Raw genomic sequence first — 16,721 nt, 5'->3', positions numbered from 1 at the left:
ATGGGCAACGGATGTTCCAAATGCTGCCAGTGCAATGAGCACAAGCAACTCAACGGCGCACTCTCCTCGGCCTCGTCGGTCTACAGGAAAAGGTGATCTATTAGAATGGTTTCCAAGGGATTCGAGTGCTTTATGGAGCTTCATTAAGACGCCCTTTTGGGTGGTTTAACCCTAATGCTGCTGTACTTGCAGGAGCCGGGGTGAGATTCCCATTGAGAACTCCGACCGCTTCCGCATCACGGCCACCAGCAATGCCGTCCAACTGGCCGTGGAGCATGTGCAGCGGGAGGACGCCGGCCACTACACGCTGTTCGCCCGGACGAAGAGCAAGGATGTGGTGCGCAGGCACGTGGAGCTCATCGTGGAGGACAGATCCACGGGCGACGATCCGCCGGTGTTCCTGCGCCGCCTGCCCGACCTATCCGTGAAAGTGGGCACCCGGACACGCCTCCTAACCGAAATACGCAGCTCAACAGATCTTAAGGTGAGCTTGAAGTCCATTAGGTTACAATGTTTTGAATTGGTTTATTAATTTAGCTAAAATGATACCTTATTCTCTAGCTCACCTGGTACAGAAATGACCGAAGAGTCTGCGAGAACGACCGCATCACTGAGGTCAATGAGGGCACCTTCCACTACTTGGAGATTAGTCCCGTGACGCTGGACGACGGCGGTCAGTGGATGCTCATGGCGGAGAACTTCGGCGGACGAAACTCCTGCCTGGGAATGCTGAATGTCTTGGTGCCGAAGGCCTACAAAACACCCGAGTTCGTGGAGGAACTGCGCGCAGTGCTCACGGAGCAGGGAACCGTCTCGCTGGAGTGCAAGGTGGTGGGTGTGCCCACGCCCCATTTGCGCTGGTTCAAGGACTCCAAGGAGATCAAGGCCGGCGACATATTCGCCCTGACCGCCAACGCCGATGACCCCACCTCACTGGGCACGTACACCTGCGAGGCGCGCAACTGCATGGGCGTCAACTACTCCAGCTCCAAGGTGCATGTGGTGGGACGCGGAAGTCGCGAGGGATCCCTCAAGCCGGCGGACAGGTGAGCTAACACTTAATTACTCATACGCACTGTTGCCTTTGAGAATAAGATTCATTTATGGGCATTTCTTTTACATTGTAAATATAATTACCTATTAATGGGATATATCAAATGGGATTCTCAAGTTGTACGGATGTTTTTATCTTCCCGCAGCGTGGCAGGCAATGCTCCGCCACCGATATTCACGAACGAACTGCGAGACATGAGCCTGCTCATTGGGGAGACCATCATTCTCGGCTGTCAAGGTGAGCACTCGGAGCACTGGCTAGTGGATCAGCGGAGATCTCCTGCTGGCACTGGGCCAACGTATTTTTGTTTATCTTCTCTCGGGCACTTGGGCGTGCTGGCGAAAATTGGTCCAATTCTCGCCGGCGCTTGTTGTTTTTAGATCGTGCTCTAGAAACTTGAACTCGATCGCACGATTCGGAATCGGAATCGGAATGCCTCGAATGTTGAGGTGGGTCATCAACATTTGCGATCAAAACAAAACCGCTAATTGCCCGCCAGAGAGAAGATAAATAAAGCGAGCAACAGGAATACATAAAACGAGAAGGCAGAGATGGGCGCTCGGGCAGATTGTTTACATGATCTCGCATGATCTCACACCTGATCTTTCCTCCATTCCGCAGTGGTGGTGCCGCCGTGGCCGAAGAGCGTCTGCTGGTACAATGCGAGCGGCCGGGTGGAGACCGCCGAGCGGTACAAGCTGATCGAGGACGGTCTGGGCGTCTACATGATCGAGGTGAAGCCATCGGAGTCCTGCGATGCCGGCGAATGGAAATGCGTGGTGACCAGCTTCGATGGCAGTATGGGCATTTCAACGTGTTCCGTTGCCATGGACAGTGAGTGGATTGGAATGATCCTGTATTACTAGACCAGACCTTTTATAAACCATGTGTTTCTTTAGTACCCAGGAACTATCGCAAGCCCAGGTTCATGGAGAGTCTGCGCGCCGTGCTCACCGAGGAGGGACTGGTGTCCTTCGAGTGCAAGGTGGTGGGCTTTCCCACGCCCATTCTCAAGTGGTTCAAGGATGGCCACGAACTGAAGCCGGGCGATGTCTACCAGCTGACGGGCACCAACTCATTGGGCACCTACTGCTGCATTGCGCGCAATTGCATGGGAGAGACCAGCAGCACTGCCGTCCTCACCGTGGAGGACATTCAGAACCAACTGACCGACGAGGAGCGACTTGTCTTCACCCAACAAAGTCAGAACCAAGCGCCAAAGTTTCTAACTGGACTGAAAAGCACGGATGCTAAGATCAACGAACCCTTTCAGTTCAAGGTGGTGGTGAAGGCCACTCCGGATCCAATACTTTCCTGGTTCCGCGACGAGCTGCCCATTGATCCAAACGAAAGATATAACCATTGTCGTGGTGAAAACGAAGACTGGCTGCTGGACATTAAGGCCGTGGAGTTTGTGGACCAAGCGGAGTGGAAGTGCGTTGCCGTCAACGATTTCGGCACCAGCATCACCTCCTGTTTCCTGAAGCTGCAGATACCGCGGCACTACAAGAAGCCCCGCTTCCTGGAATGCCTGCGCGCTGTGCTCACTGAGGAGGGAGCCGTGAATCTGGAGTGCAAGGTCATCGGTGTTCCCCAGCCCGCCCTCAAGTGGTACAAGGATGGGGTGGAGCTGAAACCGGGCGACATTCACCGGATTATTTCTGGACAGGATGGCACCTGCTGCCTGGGCACTTACACGTGCGAGGCTAAGAACTGCATGGGTATCGTTGCCAGTTCGGCATCCCTTCTGGGCTTCGAGGATGCCCAGAGAAGCCAGCAGCAGAAGAGCGAGCAGCTCCACGAGAATGAGCTACAGAGGAATTACTCCCTGTCCACCATCCAGGAGGAGCGCACTTCTCAGCTGTACGAGACGCCAGTCGGTGACATAACCATCGATGAAAAGGGCGACGTGTCCTTCTCCTTCGACGGCAAGGAGGTATCGGTATCACTCTACGAGACTCCCGATCTTACGGAGGAGGAAGCCCTGAAGATTGTGGAAATGTATGCCGATCAAATCTCGGAGCATGTTACTGAGCACAACATCGTCGAACTGCCACCTCTGCGCTTCGTCAAGGAGACCTCGCAATCGGGAAAACTGCTGATGGAAGCGGTGGTCATTGACATTTCACCAGAATATTTTACAGTCGAGGACGATATGCGAACTGAGGCTGATATGGATGACATTTCCATAAACGAGATCACGGTACACGGCTCTTCGGGAAGGGAAGGCCGTGTGGACAAGGAGACTGAGCAGTATGTGCAGCAGTCCTTTGACAAAATGGAGGAGGAACTGTCGCTATCGGCTCCTATACGAAAGCGAAAGAAGTCCAAGCCCACGGAAACAGATGAGTTCTTCAGCTTATCCAAAGCCTCGGCCTCTGGCAGTCAAGGTGAGGAGGAGACATCCGAGCTGCAAACCTTTGCCAGTGCCCAGATGTCCGCATCCCAAAAGGCCGCCTCTGGTGCACAAGGTAGTCCGGAGAAGGACAAAGATTCAGTGCCACCGCCAAAGCGTAAGAAGTCAAAAAAACCCACAGACACCGATTCCTCCAAGACAACTGAGGATGATGCTCGCCTGCAGGATATTTCGGGTGCAGTGGGCGACGGACTGATGGTAACACCATCCTCCCATGCAAGGGTTGTTACCGATGAGCATGAGATTAATAAAAATCTGATTGCCCTCGTTCCGCTCGCAAAGTTGCTGAAGGTTATCGACAATCATTTGAGTGCCGTCGAGAATGAGGTGATGGAACAGTCCACCATGATGATGACCCCGTCGGCAGCGGATCAGAGCATAGCCATCATCCGCAATATAATCGATCCTATCAAGCAAATCGAATCGAAATTAAGGGTATACTCTGGTGAGACTCAAATCGACGCCCTCATCCAATCGATGGATGAGGATATCCGCCAACTGCACTTGGGTCTGCAGGTCATTGAAAAATGCGTGGAGATCGACGAGACTGGAGCCACGCTCATCCAACGCACCAGTGTCTGCATCATTGACAGCGTGGCCGAGCAAATGAAGAGAGCGCTGGAAGAGCTCAAAATCGTTAGCAGGAAGTTCGAGTCGGAGTGTCTACGGGCCCAAATCGAACTGACTGCCGATGACATCCAGCAGGGATTAGAGATCACGCAGGGCACAATTAAGTCGCAGGCTCTTCTGCAGGAGGCGCAGGAACTGGAGGCAGCAAAGCATTTTTCGGAAACGGTTGAAAAAATGCAGGAAGTACCCGATTCCATGTCCTTTGCCACCATTTCGGAGGCCAATCTGCCCAGCGAAGCAAGCGCTCTAAAGGAGATTTGCCAACCGGTGGCAAAGATACAGGAAGCTCTGGAGCGCGTTGAAATGGAGCTATCGCTGGAGGAGTCCGAGGAGCAGATCTACAAGAAGGTGCACCAGAAGGTGCTTGAGAGCATTGTGGAGCCGATTAAGCAGCTCCAAAGCACACTGCAGTCCATTGAAGATAAGACGGAGTCCCTTGCGGGATCCGAGTCAATTGAGCAGAAAATAAACATGGCCATTCTGGACATTGTTACGCCACCTCTTTTCGAGCTCAAAAAGGGCCTGGAAGTAATCCTTAATGAAAATTCTGGTAGCGTGGAGGGAGGAATGCGGACAGTTAGCACTGTGGAATCAATGGTGCCCCCCTTGCAAGAGATTCAAAACGGCCTCGCGCAGCTGGGACAAGAACTGGAAAGTGGTCAGAACTCCGTGCCTCAGGAGGAACTGCGATCAGAGCCAGTATTGGGTGTGGCAGATACCCAGAAACTTTTACAATCATTTGCCCAGGCGGTCTTGCATTTTGAGACCAACATCGAGAGGATCTCTGCCCGACTCTCCCCTAACGTTAAGATTCGCTTGCTGAACCTCAAGGATGAACTGTCAGCTCTAATAGGCTCCATTTTGGAAAGGGAAATTACCGGACATCATGTAGAATTGCTGGACAGACTAAAGCGGCCCGTCGACGAGCTAAACTACTGCATCCGTCAGACAGAGGTCAAGAATATGACCGGTTCCTTAGCCGACCTGATTGAACCACTGAGTATGTTGCAGGAGAACACCCAAAAAGGTCACCAACGTTTGCTGGTCGCTCGGGATCCCGATCAGCAGGCTCTTCAGACCCTGGACAATATACGCAGCCTCATCCGCAACGTGGTCATCGATATAGAAGAGCACGAGTTTAAGATTCTGCAGCAGGAGATTCAACAGGATGAGGAGCAAGCGTCACAGCAGCAGGACAAATCATTCAGTGCCCTGCGGAAGGTGTTGGAGACCAAGGTGTCCCTGGAGGAAGCTGTTGCCAACATAGAAACCCTGCAGGAGGCGTTAAATAAAGTAAGCGAAAGTCCCAAGGCCTCCGAACGAGTAAAGACCTCCTCAAACGAAGCCCAAGTGTACCTTCTTCGCATCCTGCAAATTGCTAAAGGACTGGCGACATTTAGCGAGGCAGAAACAACTCTCGACGTCAACGAGGCCAACACAACTAGAATTCTCTTCGAGTGCGGCAAAAGTTTTGCTGACTTGGCTAAAGCCCTACACACTGCCGAATCCTTGACTGAGAGTGAATTCATAAATGCACTGAATCAGTTTGGTGACATTGTTGGCCAACAAAAGGAGTCAATGGATGAGAAACTTTCCATAGCCAGTCCGCTCTCTAGTCTGATTCATGTGCTCCAAAATTTGAAGCCCCCGAGAGCTTCAATGGAGGACTTATCCACCTTGGATGATGTGTCAGTGCTTAAGTCAGCCGCAGAGTCTTTGCCCACTGATCCGGATGCGGGTGTGCCCACAAGTCCAGAGAAACCATCGACTATTGATGTTTTACTGTCTGATTTGAACCAGGGAATCACATCGGTCCTTTCGCATTGTGAAGATCCTGACGTGGTTTCTCTGTCGGGAACAGCTGCACAGCAGGTACAGGCAGCCCTCGTTAAGATGCAAGAGCTGCAAAGTAGTTTGGCAGTGGTTCAGGAAACCAACTTGATAGAAGCAGCTCATTCCATGTCAGAGGCCAGTCAACAGGGAACCTTCGCCGAAGCCCTCTGCAGCTTGGAGCGCTGTGTTCTTCAGGTGGAGGAGTGCATGGCCCATAGTGGCGTCGAGAGTTTGACTGATCTCGAATTGTCCAAGCTCAAGACTTTGGCCACTCCATTGCACGATGTGAGGCAATACTGTGAGCAGATTGATGTGCAACTCTTGGAAAATGTCACTGATATATCCACGCAGGGAGATATCTCTGAGCTTAAGAGCAGCGGCCATCAGCAAACCGTATCAGATCACATCCAGGAAGTAGCCGTCGTGGAGGAAGAGCCGCAAGTGGATGTATTCGATATACAACAAGGTGTCGCCAGTGGCATCAAGCAATTGGAAGCCTGTCTGGAAGTCACCCAGACGGATGCCAATAAAGAGCTTCAGCAAGTTGGCAAAATAATGGAGCAACTGAAGTCAGATCTTGAGAACATACAGATTTCCCTTGTCACTGATACCGTTCAACAGGAAACCGTTCTGGCCCAGGCGGAAATAGCTCGCACCATGTTCAGATTGAAGGAGTGCTTGGTGCACACTTATGAATCTGGTTTAGTGGACTCCTTGGAGAACGTAGAGAGTGCCTTTGAAGACATACTGCTTTCGTTACCAATACTAGAAACGCAGTTGGCCGAGGAAATGTTCGCCAAAATCGAAAAGGCCTTTGCCAACTTTGTTGTCTTCTGTGAGCGCCCAGACGCTGTGGATTATCAAAAATTAAAAACTCTAAAGCAACCTATTGAAAATCTAGTAAGTTCCATTGGAGCTGTGGCCGCCCAGCCCACCGTAGACGTGGAGAAATCGTCTTCAGTTGTTGTTCAGCTTCAGACTAGTCTAATGGCTGCTTTCCGGAGTATAAACGATGTCAGCGATCTGATTAGTAACGAAGTTTTAGGTGGCCTTTTAAAGACTCAAAGCAGCTTAGTGGCTGTCTTTGATTTTATTGAGGGTAATGACAATACAATTCGTGTCATAGAACTTTTACAGGAAATGGATTCCATTACTGCGGAACTGAAGGCATTGTCTGCAATTCATGTTGAGCCCACAGTACCAATCGATATAGGCATAATTATAGAAAACGTTTCGTCTGGAAAAGCGTTCCTTACCGAAATCGAGAAAGGACTTCGAGCGCATAACCCGACATGTATTCTTTTGGTAGATGAAAATACGGACGACATTGCTCAGCTAGAGGCAACTCTTGTGCAAATTGAGAAAGAAATCCTTTCTCAACCCCAACTCACTCAGATAACCACTGAGCAGTTTGCCCTCATAGATGCACTGCAGCTGCAGATCAGTAATCTTCAGAAAAATCTTAACAAACTGAACGTGTTTCTTTCCGAACTTCAAAGTCAATCGGATGTCTCCTCACCCGAATCAGCGTTGGATACTGACATCGATATTAAAGAGGGATCAGGAAGCCAGGAGGACGTTGAACCCGAGGCTAAAAGACCCAAAATGTTGGAATCTGATCAACAACTGGATTCTTACAAACAAGAAGGCCCTAAGAACACAGTGGATGAAAACAAGAAGGAGATTGAAGCAGACTCAAAGCTTCAAAACCAAATTGAGTTGGCCGCTAAAAAAGATGATCAGAAGGCAGATAAAATATCTGAACAAGAACAACACCAAGACAGTGAACAGCAATTGGGAAAAAAAGAGGTGGATGATGAGGAAAAACCAACTGAAGTTGTGTCCCAAAAGGCATCCCCAGAAACTATTTTGGAAGCACTAACGGAAAAATTATCGCAATCTTCTAACAATGCTACACAAAATGAAGCAGTTAAAACGATCATGACAGAGTGCCAAGATATTCTAGATAATATTGATAATATCGAAAAAGTTTCAAAGTCTATATTCAAGTTAAGAGAGCACATTGTTCACACCTATGATGGCATGCCACCAGAGGAACAGACAGAGAAGGAACTTGTTGAAGAACTTATTGAATCCCTATTCGAAGCCTGTCCAGAAGCCACTGACCACGTAATTCAAACCTACATTAAAGAAATTAAAACCAACATTATTTTAACAAAAGCGGCAATCCAACTTATTGATGATAGCAACATGTTCACTAAGCCGTCTCTGCTAGTTCCGAAACTAGTAAATCTTGAAAAACTTTCGGAAAAAACTCAACCGAAAAAACTTATTGATAAGTCATCAAAAGAAATGATTGGCCTGCAACAGAATTTGATGGATATATTTATCATATTTGATGACCTCCTAGATGAAAGAACGGAAAGAATAAATCCGAAAATAGAAGAAATAAAAAAAATATTACTGAGTGAATATGACTATATTGAGAAAAAAGATGGGCAACTCCATACTGCTGTAGTTTTTGGAAAAATACAATTAATTACTGAAAAGATTCTTTATATTTGTGAAGATTTTAAACAAATTATTGAAAGTCAAAACCAAAATAAGGATGCAGCAGGAGATATCAAAAAATCTGAAATTGAAGATGTTGTTGACCATTCAATAGAACGAGACATTTTAAAAGAACCCCAGCAACTGGAGATTGATACCGACATTAAATCAGGCCAGGCAGATTCTTTAGATGAAGTCTTCGATAAACAAGCCCTTGAAGAAAAGCAACTAGAGGATAGTGCACAAAAGCAAGCTGATCAGAATGTCGAACAGAAGCCGCAGAAACCAGAAGTATCTGAGGTCGTAGCTGAGAAGATATCTGAGGAAAAGATTGAAGAATCCAAGAAACCTGAAGTAAAGGAAACTGAAGAGAAATCAGAGAAAGCCAAAGCCTTGGATAAACAAGCACTGGAAGAAAAGCAACTTGAGGATAGTGTACAAAAGCAAGCTGATCAGGATGCCGACCAGAAGTCCCAGAAACCAGAAGTATCTGAGGTCGTAGCTGAGAAGATTTCTGAAGAAAAGATTGAAGAACCCAAGAAATCTGAAGTAAAGGACACTGAAGTTAAATCAGAGAAAGCCAAAGCCTTGGATAAACAAGCACTGGAAGAAAAGCAACTTGAGGATAGTGCACAAAAGCAAGCTGATCAGGATGCCGACCAGAAGTCCCAAAAACCAGAAGTATCTGAGGTCGTAGCTGAAAAGATATCTGAGGAAAAGATTGAAGAAACCAAGAAACCTGAAGTAAAGGACACTGAAGTGAAATCACAGAAAGCCGAAGCCTTAGATAAACAAGCCCTGGAAGAAATGCAACTAGAGGCTAGTGCACAAAAGCAAGCTGATCAGGATGTCGACCAGAAGTCCCAGAAACCAGAAGTATCTGAGGTCGTAGCTGAGAAGATTTCTGAAGAAAAGATTGAAGATCCCAAGAAATCTGAAGTAAAGGACACTGAAGTGAAATCACAGAAAGCCGAAGCCTTGGATAAACAAGCCCTGGAACAAAAGCAACTAGAGGCTAGTGCACAAAAGCAAGCTGATCAAGATGTTGACCAAAAATCGCAAAAGCCAGAAGTATCTGAGATCGTAGCTGAGAAGATATCTGAGGAAAAGATTGAAGAATCCAAGAAACTTGAAGTAAAGGACACTGAAGTTAAATCAGAGAAAGCCAAAGCCTTGGATAAACAAGCACTGGAAGAAAAGCAACTTGAGGATAGTGCACAAAAGCAAGCTGATCAGGATGCCGACCAAAAATCCCAGAAACCAGAAGTATCTGAGGTCGTAGCTGAGAAGATATCTGAGGAAAAGATTGAAGAATCCAAGAAACCTGAAGTAAAGGAAACTGAAGAGAAATCACAGAAAGCCGAAGCCTTGGATAATCAAGCTCTGGAAGAAAAGGAACTAGACCCAAGTGCACAAAAGCAAGCTGATCAGGATGTCGACCAGAAGCCCCAAAAACCAGAAGTATCTGAGGTCGTAGCTGAGAAGATATCTGAGGCAAAGATTGAAGAATCCAAGAAACCTGAAGTAAAGGAAACTGAAGAGAAATCACAGAAAGCCAAAGCCTTGGATAAACAAGCACTGGAAGAAAAGCAACTTGAGGATAGTGCACAAAAGCAAGCTGATCAAGATGTTGACCAAAAATCGCAAAAACCAGAAGTATCTGAGGTCGTAGCTGAGAAGATATCTGAGGAAAAGATTGAAGAATCCAAGAAACTTGAAGTAAAGGACACTGAAGTTAAATCAGAGAAAGCCAAAGCCTTGGATAAACATGCACTGGAAGAAAAGCAACTTGAGGATAGTGCACAAAAGCAAGCTGATCAGGATGCCGACCAAAAATCCCAGAAACCAGAAGTATCTGAGGTCGTAGCTGAGAAGATATCTGAGGAAAAGATTGGAGAATCCAAGAAACCTGAAGTAAAGGAAACTGAAGAGAAATCACAGAAAGCCGAAGTCTTGGATAATCAAGCTCTGGAAGAAAAGGAACTAGACACAAGTGCACAAAAGCAAGCTGATCAGGATGTCGACCAGAAGCCCCAAAAACCAGAATTATCTGAGGTCGTAGCTGAGAAGATATCTGAGGAAAAGATTGAAGAATCCAAGAAACCTGAAGTAAAGGACACTGAAGTTAAATCAGAGAAAGCCAAAGCCTTGGATAAACAAGCACTGGAAGAAAAGCAACTTGAGGGTAGTGCACAAAAGCAAGCTGATCAAGATGTTGACCAAAAATCGCAAAAACCAGAAGTATCTGAGGTCGTAGCTGAGAAGATATCTGAGGAAAAGATTGAAGAATCCAAGAAACCTGAAGTAAAGGACACTGAAGTTAAATCAGAGAAAGCCAAAGCCTTGGATAAACAAGCACTGGAAGTAAAGCAAATTGAGGATAGTGCACAAAAGCAAGCTGATCAGGAGGTCGACCAGAAGTCCAAAAAACCAGAAGTATCTGAGGTCGTAGCTGAGAAGATTTCTGAAGAAAAGATTGAAGAACCCAAGAAACCTGAAGTAAAGGACACTGAAGTTATATCAGAGAAAGCCAAAGCCTTTGTTAAACAAGCACTGGAAGAAAAGCAACTTGAGGATAGTGCACAAAAGCAAGCTGATCAAGATGTTGACCAAAAATCCCAGAAACCAGAAGTATCTGAGGTTGTAGCTGAGAAGATATCCGAGGAAAAGATTAAAGAAACCAAGAAACCTGAATTAAAGGACACTGAAGTTAAATCAGAGAAAGCCAAAGCCTTGGATAAACAAGCACTGGAAGAAAAGCAACTTGAGGATAGTGCACAACAGCAAGCTGATCAGGAGGTCCACCAAAAATCCCAGAAACCAGAAGTATCTGAGGTCGTAGTTGAGAAGATATCTGAGGAAAAGATTGAAGAACCCAAGAAACTTGAATTAAAGGATACTGAAGTTAAGTCTGAGAAAGCCAAAGCTTTGGATAAACAAGCACAGGAAGAAAAGCAACTTGAGGATAGTGCACAAAAGCAAGCTGATCAGAATGTCGAACAGAAGCCGCAGAAACCAGAAGTATCTGCGGTTGTAGCTGAGAAGATATCTAAGGAAAAGATTGAAGAAACCAAGAAGCCTGAAGTAAAGGACACTGAAGTGCAATCACAGAAAGCGGAAGCCCTTGATAAACAAGCACTGGAAGAAAAGCAACTTGAGGATAGTGCACAAAAGCAAGCTGATCAGGATGCCGATCAAAAATCCCAGAAACCAGAAGTATCTGAGGTCGTAGCTCAGAAGATATCTGAAGAAAAGATTGAAAAAGCCAAGAAACCTGAAGTTGAATTAGAGGAATCCAAAGCCTTGGAAAAACAAGCCCTGGATGAAAAGCAACTAGAGGTTAAAGCACAAAAGCAACCTAATCAGGATGGAAAATCTCGAGAAGATATTATAAGGACATTGAACGAAAGGCTCCAGGCATTATCCAAAGCAGTAGGCTATAGTTGCGATGACATTTTGGCAGAAAGTCGTGATATCGTCAATAACCTTGAAGATTCTGAAGTAGTGGCAAAACTTTTATTCAAATTAAGTGACCATATAGTTCACACCTACGACGGAAAAACAGAAAAAGAAAAAAAAGAGAAAGAACTCTTTGAATCAATAATTGAATCGCTGTGCGAGGCTTCTGTTGAAGCAGCCGAGAAAGTAAAACACAATTACCTTAAGGAAATTAAAACCAATGTGATTTTAACAAAAGCAACTATTAAACTAATCGACGACTGTAATATGTTTACCAAACCGTCCTTATTAATCCCCAAAATTTTAAATTTGGAAAGAGTTGCAGTAAAAATTCAATCAGAAACATATGTTGATAAGTCGTCGGAAAAAATGATAAGTTTGCAACAGAGTTTAATGGATATTTTCGTAATTCTTGATGACTTTTTAGATGAGGAGACGGAAATTTTAAGACCAAAAATTGAAAATATTAAAACAACGTTGCTCAATGACTATGATTATATTGAGAAAAAAGATGAACCACTTTTAACAACTGTAATAAATGGAAAGATTAAAGTTGTTTCGCAAAATACTTTAACTATAATTGAAGAACTTAAACAATTGACTGAAAAACAAGCTCAAATGTTGCACAGCGTGTCAGATGCAGAGGCAGATATTGTGGAAGATATTGATGAAAAGAATATAAAAGAAAATAAGGCAGACGAAAGCCTTAAGAAGGAGGTTAGGGACTCTGAAGCTATGTCTAAGAAAACGAAGATTATTGAGAAGAAATCCATTGAAGAAGAGAAATTGGATGAAAAGAAAGAAAAACTGACGGAGTCCACTATTGATAACAAATCCGAAAAGGCTCTGGTGTCCGAAATAGTTACCGAAAAGATTACTGAAGAGAAGGCAGAAGAAAGCCAAAAGGAGGAAGTTAAGGATTCTGAAGCTAAACCTAAGAAGGCGAAGGTTTTGGACAAGAAATCAATCGAAGAAGAGAAACTAGATGAAAAGAAAGAAAAACAGACGGAGTCCACTATTGATAAAAAATCCGAAAAGGCTCAGGTGTCCGAAATAGTTACCGAAAAGATTACTGAAGAGAAGGCAGAAGAAAGCCAAAAGGAGGAAGTTAAGGATTCTGAAGCTAAACCTAAGAAGGCGAAGGTTTTGGACAAGAAATCAATCGAAGAAGAGAAACTAGATGAAAAGAAAGAAAAACAGACGGAGTCCACTATTGATAAAAAATCCGAAAAGGCTCAGGTGTCCGAAATAGTTACCGAAAAGATTACTGAAGAGAAGGCAGAAGAAAGCCAAAAGGAGAAAGTTAAGGATTCTGAAGCTAAACCTAAGAAAGCGAAGGTTTTGGACAAGAAATCAATCGAAGAAGAGAAACTGGATGAAAAGAAAGAAAAACAGACGGAGACAACTATTGATAAAAAATCCGAAAAGGCTCAGGTGTCCGAAATAGTTACCGAAAAGATTACTGAACAGAAGGCAGAAGAAAGCCAAAAGGAGGAAGTTAAGGATTCTGAAGCAAAACCTAAGAAGGCGAAGGTTTCGGACAAGAAATCAATCGAAGAAGAGAAACTGGATGAAAAAAAAGAAAAACAGACGGAGACAACTATTGATAAAAAATCCGAAAAGGCTCAGGTGTCCGAAATAGTTACCGAAAAGATTACTGAAGAGAAGGCAGAAAGCCAAAGGGAGGAAGTTAGGGATTCTGAAGCTAAACCTAAGAAAGCGAAGGTTTTGGGCAAGAAATCAATCAAAGAAGAGAAACTGGATGAAAAGAAAGAAAAACAGACGGAGTCCACTATTCATGAAAAATCCGAAAAGGCTCAGGTGTCCGAAATAGTTACCGAAAATATTACTGAAGAAAAGGCAGAAGAAAGCCAAAAGGAGGAAGTTAAGGATTCTGAAGCGAAACCTAAGAAAGCGAAGGTTTTGGACAAGAAATCAATCAAAGAAGAGAAACTGGATGAAAAGAAAGAAAAACAGACGGAGTCCACTATTGATAAAAAATCCGAAAAGGCTCTGGTGTCCGAAATAGTTACCGAAAAGATTACTGAAGAGAAGGCAGAAAGCCAAAAGGAGGAAGTTAGGGATTCTGAAGCTAAACCTAAGAAGGCGAAGGTTTTGGACAAGAAATCAATCGAAGAAGAGAAACTAGATGAAAAGAAAGAAAAACAGACGGAGTCCACTATTGATAAAAAATCCGAAAAGGCTCAGGTGTCCGAAATAGTTACCGAAAAGATTACTGAAGAGAAGGTAGAAGAAAGCCAAAAGGAGGAAGTTAAGGATTCTGAAGCTAAACCTAAGAAGGCGAAGGTTTTGGACAAGAAATCAATCGAAGAAGAGAAACTGGATGAAAAGAAAGAAAAACAGACGGAGACAACTATTGATAAAAAATCCGAAAAGGCTCAGGTGTCCGAAATAGTTACCGAAAAGATTACTGAAGAGAAGGCAGAAGAAAGCCAAAAGGAGAAAGTTAAGGATTCTGAAGCTAAACCTAAGAAAGCGAAGGTTTTGGACAAGAAATCAATCGAAGAAGAGAAACTGGATGAAAAGAAAGAAAAACAGACGGAGTCCACTATTGATAAAAAATCCGAAAAGGCTCAGGTGTCCGAAATAGTTACCGAAAAGATTACTGAAGAGAAGGTAGAAGAAAGCCAAAAGGAGGAAGTTAAGGATTCTGAAGCTAAACCTAAGAAGGCGAAAGTGTTGGACAAGAAATCAATCGAAGAAGAGAAACTGGATGAAAAGAAAGAAAAACAGACGGAGTCCACTATTGATAAAAAATCCGAAAAGGCTCAGGTGTCCGAAATAGTTACCGAAAAGATTACTGAAGAGAAGGTAGAAGAAAGCCAAAAGGAGGAAGTTAAGGATTCTGAAGCTAAACCTAAGAAGGCGAAGGTTTTGGACAAGAAATCAATCGAAGAAGAGAAACTGGATGAAAAGAAAGAAGAACAGACGGAATCCACTATTGATAAAAAATCCGAAAAGGCTCAGGTGTCCGAAATAGTTACCGAAAAGATTTCTGAAGAGAAGTCACATGAAAGCCAAAAGGCGGACGTTAAGAAATCTGATGCCAAATCTAAGAAGACAAAGGTGGTGGAGAAGAAATCCGTAGAAGAAGTGCTGGACGAAAAAAAAGAAGCACAGATAAATGTCGCTTCGGATACAAAATCTCAAACGGCTGATGTTTCCGAAATCGTTTCGGAAAAGATATCTGAAGAGAAGGCAGAAGAAAGCCGTAAGGTGGAACTTAAGGACTCTGAAGCCAAACCCAAGAAAGCGAAGGTCCTGGAGAAGAAATCAATCTCAAAAGAGAAACTCGATGATAATGGCAAAAAGCAGAAGGAGGACGGTGCTGCTGACAAATCCCAAAAGGGTGGGGTTGCCGAGGTTGTTCCCGAAAAGATATCTGAAGAAAAGGTCGATGGAATTAAAACTCCCGAAATTAAGGACTCAAAATCTAATAAGTCAACGGTATCAGATAAAAAATCAGTCGATGAAGAGATGCGAGGTATAAGGGAACAGAAACGAGATGGGATCGCCGACGATGAAAAGAGGCAGGAGGCCAAGGTGTTCGCTTCGGTTCCTGTAAAGATTGAAGCTGAAAAAACAGATCAACTTGGAGCAAAGAAACTAACTGTTCTGGATGAAGAACTGGTTGTTGCAAAACGAAAGCCGTATGAAGCTGAACCAACAGCAGATTCTATTAGCCTGCAGACATACAAGTCCATGGACTCTGAGTACAAGGACCGAAAGGAATCCCGAAGTGCCAAGCGGAAGCCAACTGTTGACATCCAACTAACCAACCGAAACACGGCGTCTGGCAGCGACCTCAAGCTGACTTGTGGGCTATCTGGTCACGAGATGAATGTGCAGTGGTTCAAGGATAACTGCCCCATCGAGAATGGTGCCAAGTACAGGAGAACATTGAACGACGGACTGTCGTGCCTTGAAATCAAATCGGCCGAACTGGGTGACTCTGGCATTTATCGATGCATAGCGTCCAATCAAAATGGAGAAGTCGAAACTAGCTGTCTTGTGACTATATACGAAGCACCTTCAAGTAAATTTGGCACTCCGCCCATATTTACACGCAACATTAGAGGTAAGTGCCAATTGTGCCCATCTACCTAGTGATCCAATGCCCGAATTTCAAACTTAATTAGTGCTGAATTGCTTTAAATTCGCATAGTGCACCTTGCATTTGCATCTGCAAGTATATATGTATATACAAATGCATGTGTAGTATAGACCTAGTATATAGGAAACTAGTTCGTAAGGCTAGAATAAGTCGCGTACTTTATGATGTGTCGGGCGTATTTGCTGCTTGACTAACAAATCGATTCGCACTTTCGGTTCGCAAATATGGCAAGTGATCAATGATAAAGGTAAACGGTGCTCTTTATCATCGCATTTAAATAGAACCCCCATAAAAATAGCTAATTTAATTCGAATGGATGCGGTGCTCACACTTATATAACTTCGTTTACTGTATGTATTCAATTAAAAAAGTGTCTGGTATTTAAATAGAATCGCATTTTGGCAATTAGTGTTGCATGTGTGTGTGTGCGACGTCGGCAGCAAACAAAACAGAATTCGTAAAATTGTTTTTAGCATTAACAATCGATTTTGGGGGACTAGGATCGATTCGAGAAGGAATGTGCTTTCGAAATTTTCACCACGTTCGGTGACAGTCGTGAATCTTCTTTTGCATCGAACGGACGTCTCACGTCCTAAAAATTCTCGATCGAACCGTTGCGGGCTATATATATTGATCACAGTCATACATATACGACTCGGACGGATAACATTTTTTTCGGTTCT

General features: G+C 44.5%; 2 protein-coding genes across 2 annotated transcripts in view; both read left to right on the top strand.

Moving 5' to 3' along the window:
* On the top strand, window positions 1-5,929 carry LOC6548715 (muscle M-line assembly protein unc-89). Its single transcript, XM_026980214.1, has 7 exons — window positions 1-92; window positions 193-484; window positions 562-1,046; window positions 1,200-1,291; window positions 1,676-1,888; window positions 1,954-5,838; window positions 5,901-5,929. The coding sequence occupies exons 1-7, from the start codon at window positions 1-3 to the stop codon at window positions 5,927-5,929; spliced, it is 5,088 nt and encodes a 1,695-aa protein (XP_026836015.1).
* Window positions 5,897-16,721, top strand: part of LOC6548717 (myosin light chain kinase, smooth muscle) — a 32,220-nt gene continuing 21,395 nt past the window's right edge. The window contains exon 1 of the mRNA XM_001975411.3: window positions 5,897-16,002. Within this exon, the coding sequence (XP_001975447.3) occupies window positions 5,994-16,002 (10,009 nt within the window). The 5' untranslated portion in view covers window positions 5,897-5,993. The remainder of the gene's footprint in view (window positions 16,003-16,721) is intronic.

Source organism: Drosophila erecta, unplaced genomic scaffold (assembly GCF_003286155.1).
Source record: "Drosophila erecta strain 14021-0224.00,06,07 unplaced genomic scaffold, DereRS2 tig00000092-arrow-pilon, whole genome shotgun sequence".
Lineage (NCBI taxonomy): Eukaryota > Metazoa > Arthropoda > Insecta > Diptera > Drosophilidae > Drosophila > Drosophila erecta.
Note: the sequence above shows the minus strand (reverse complement) of the source record. Positions and strands in the feature narration are given on the sequence as shown.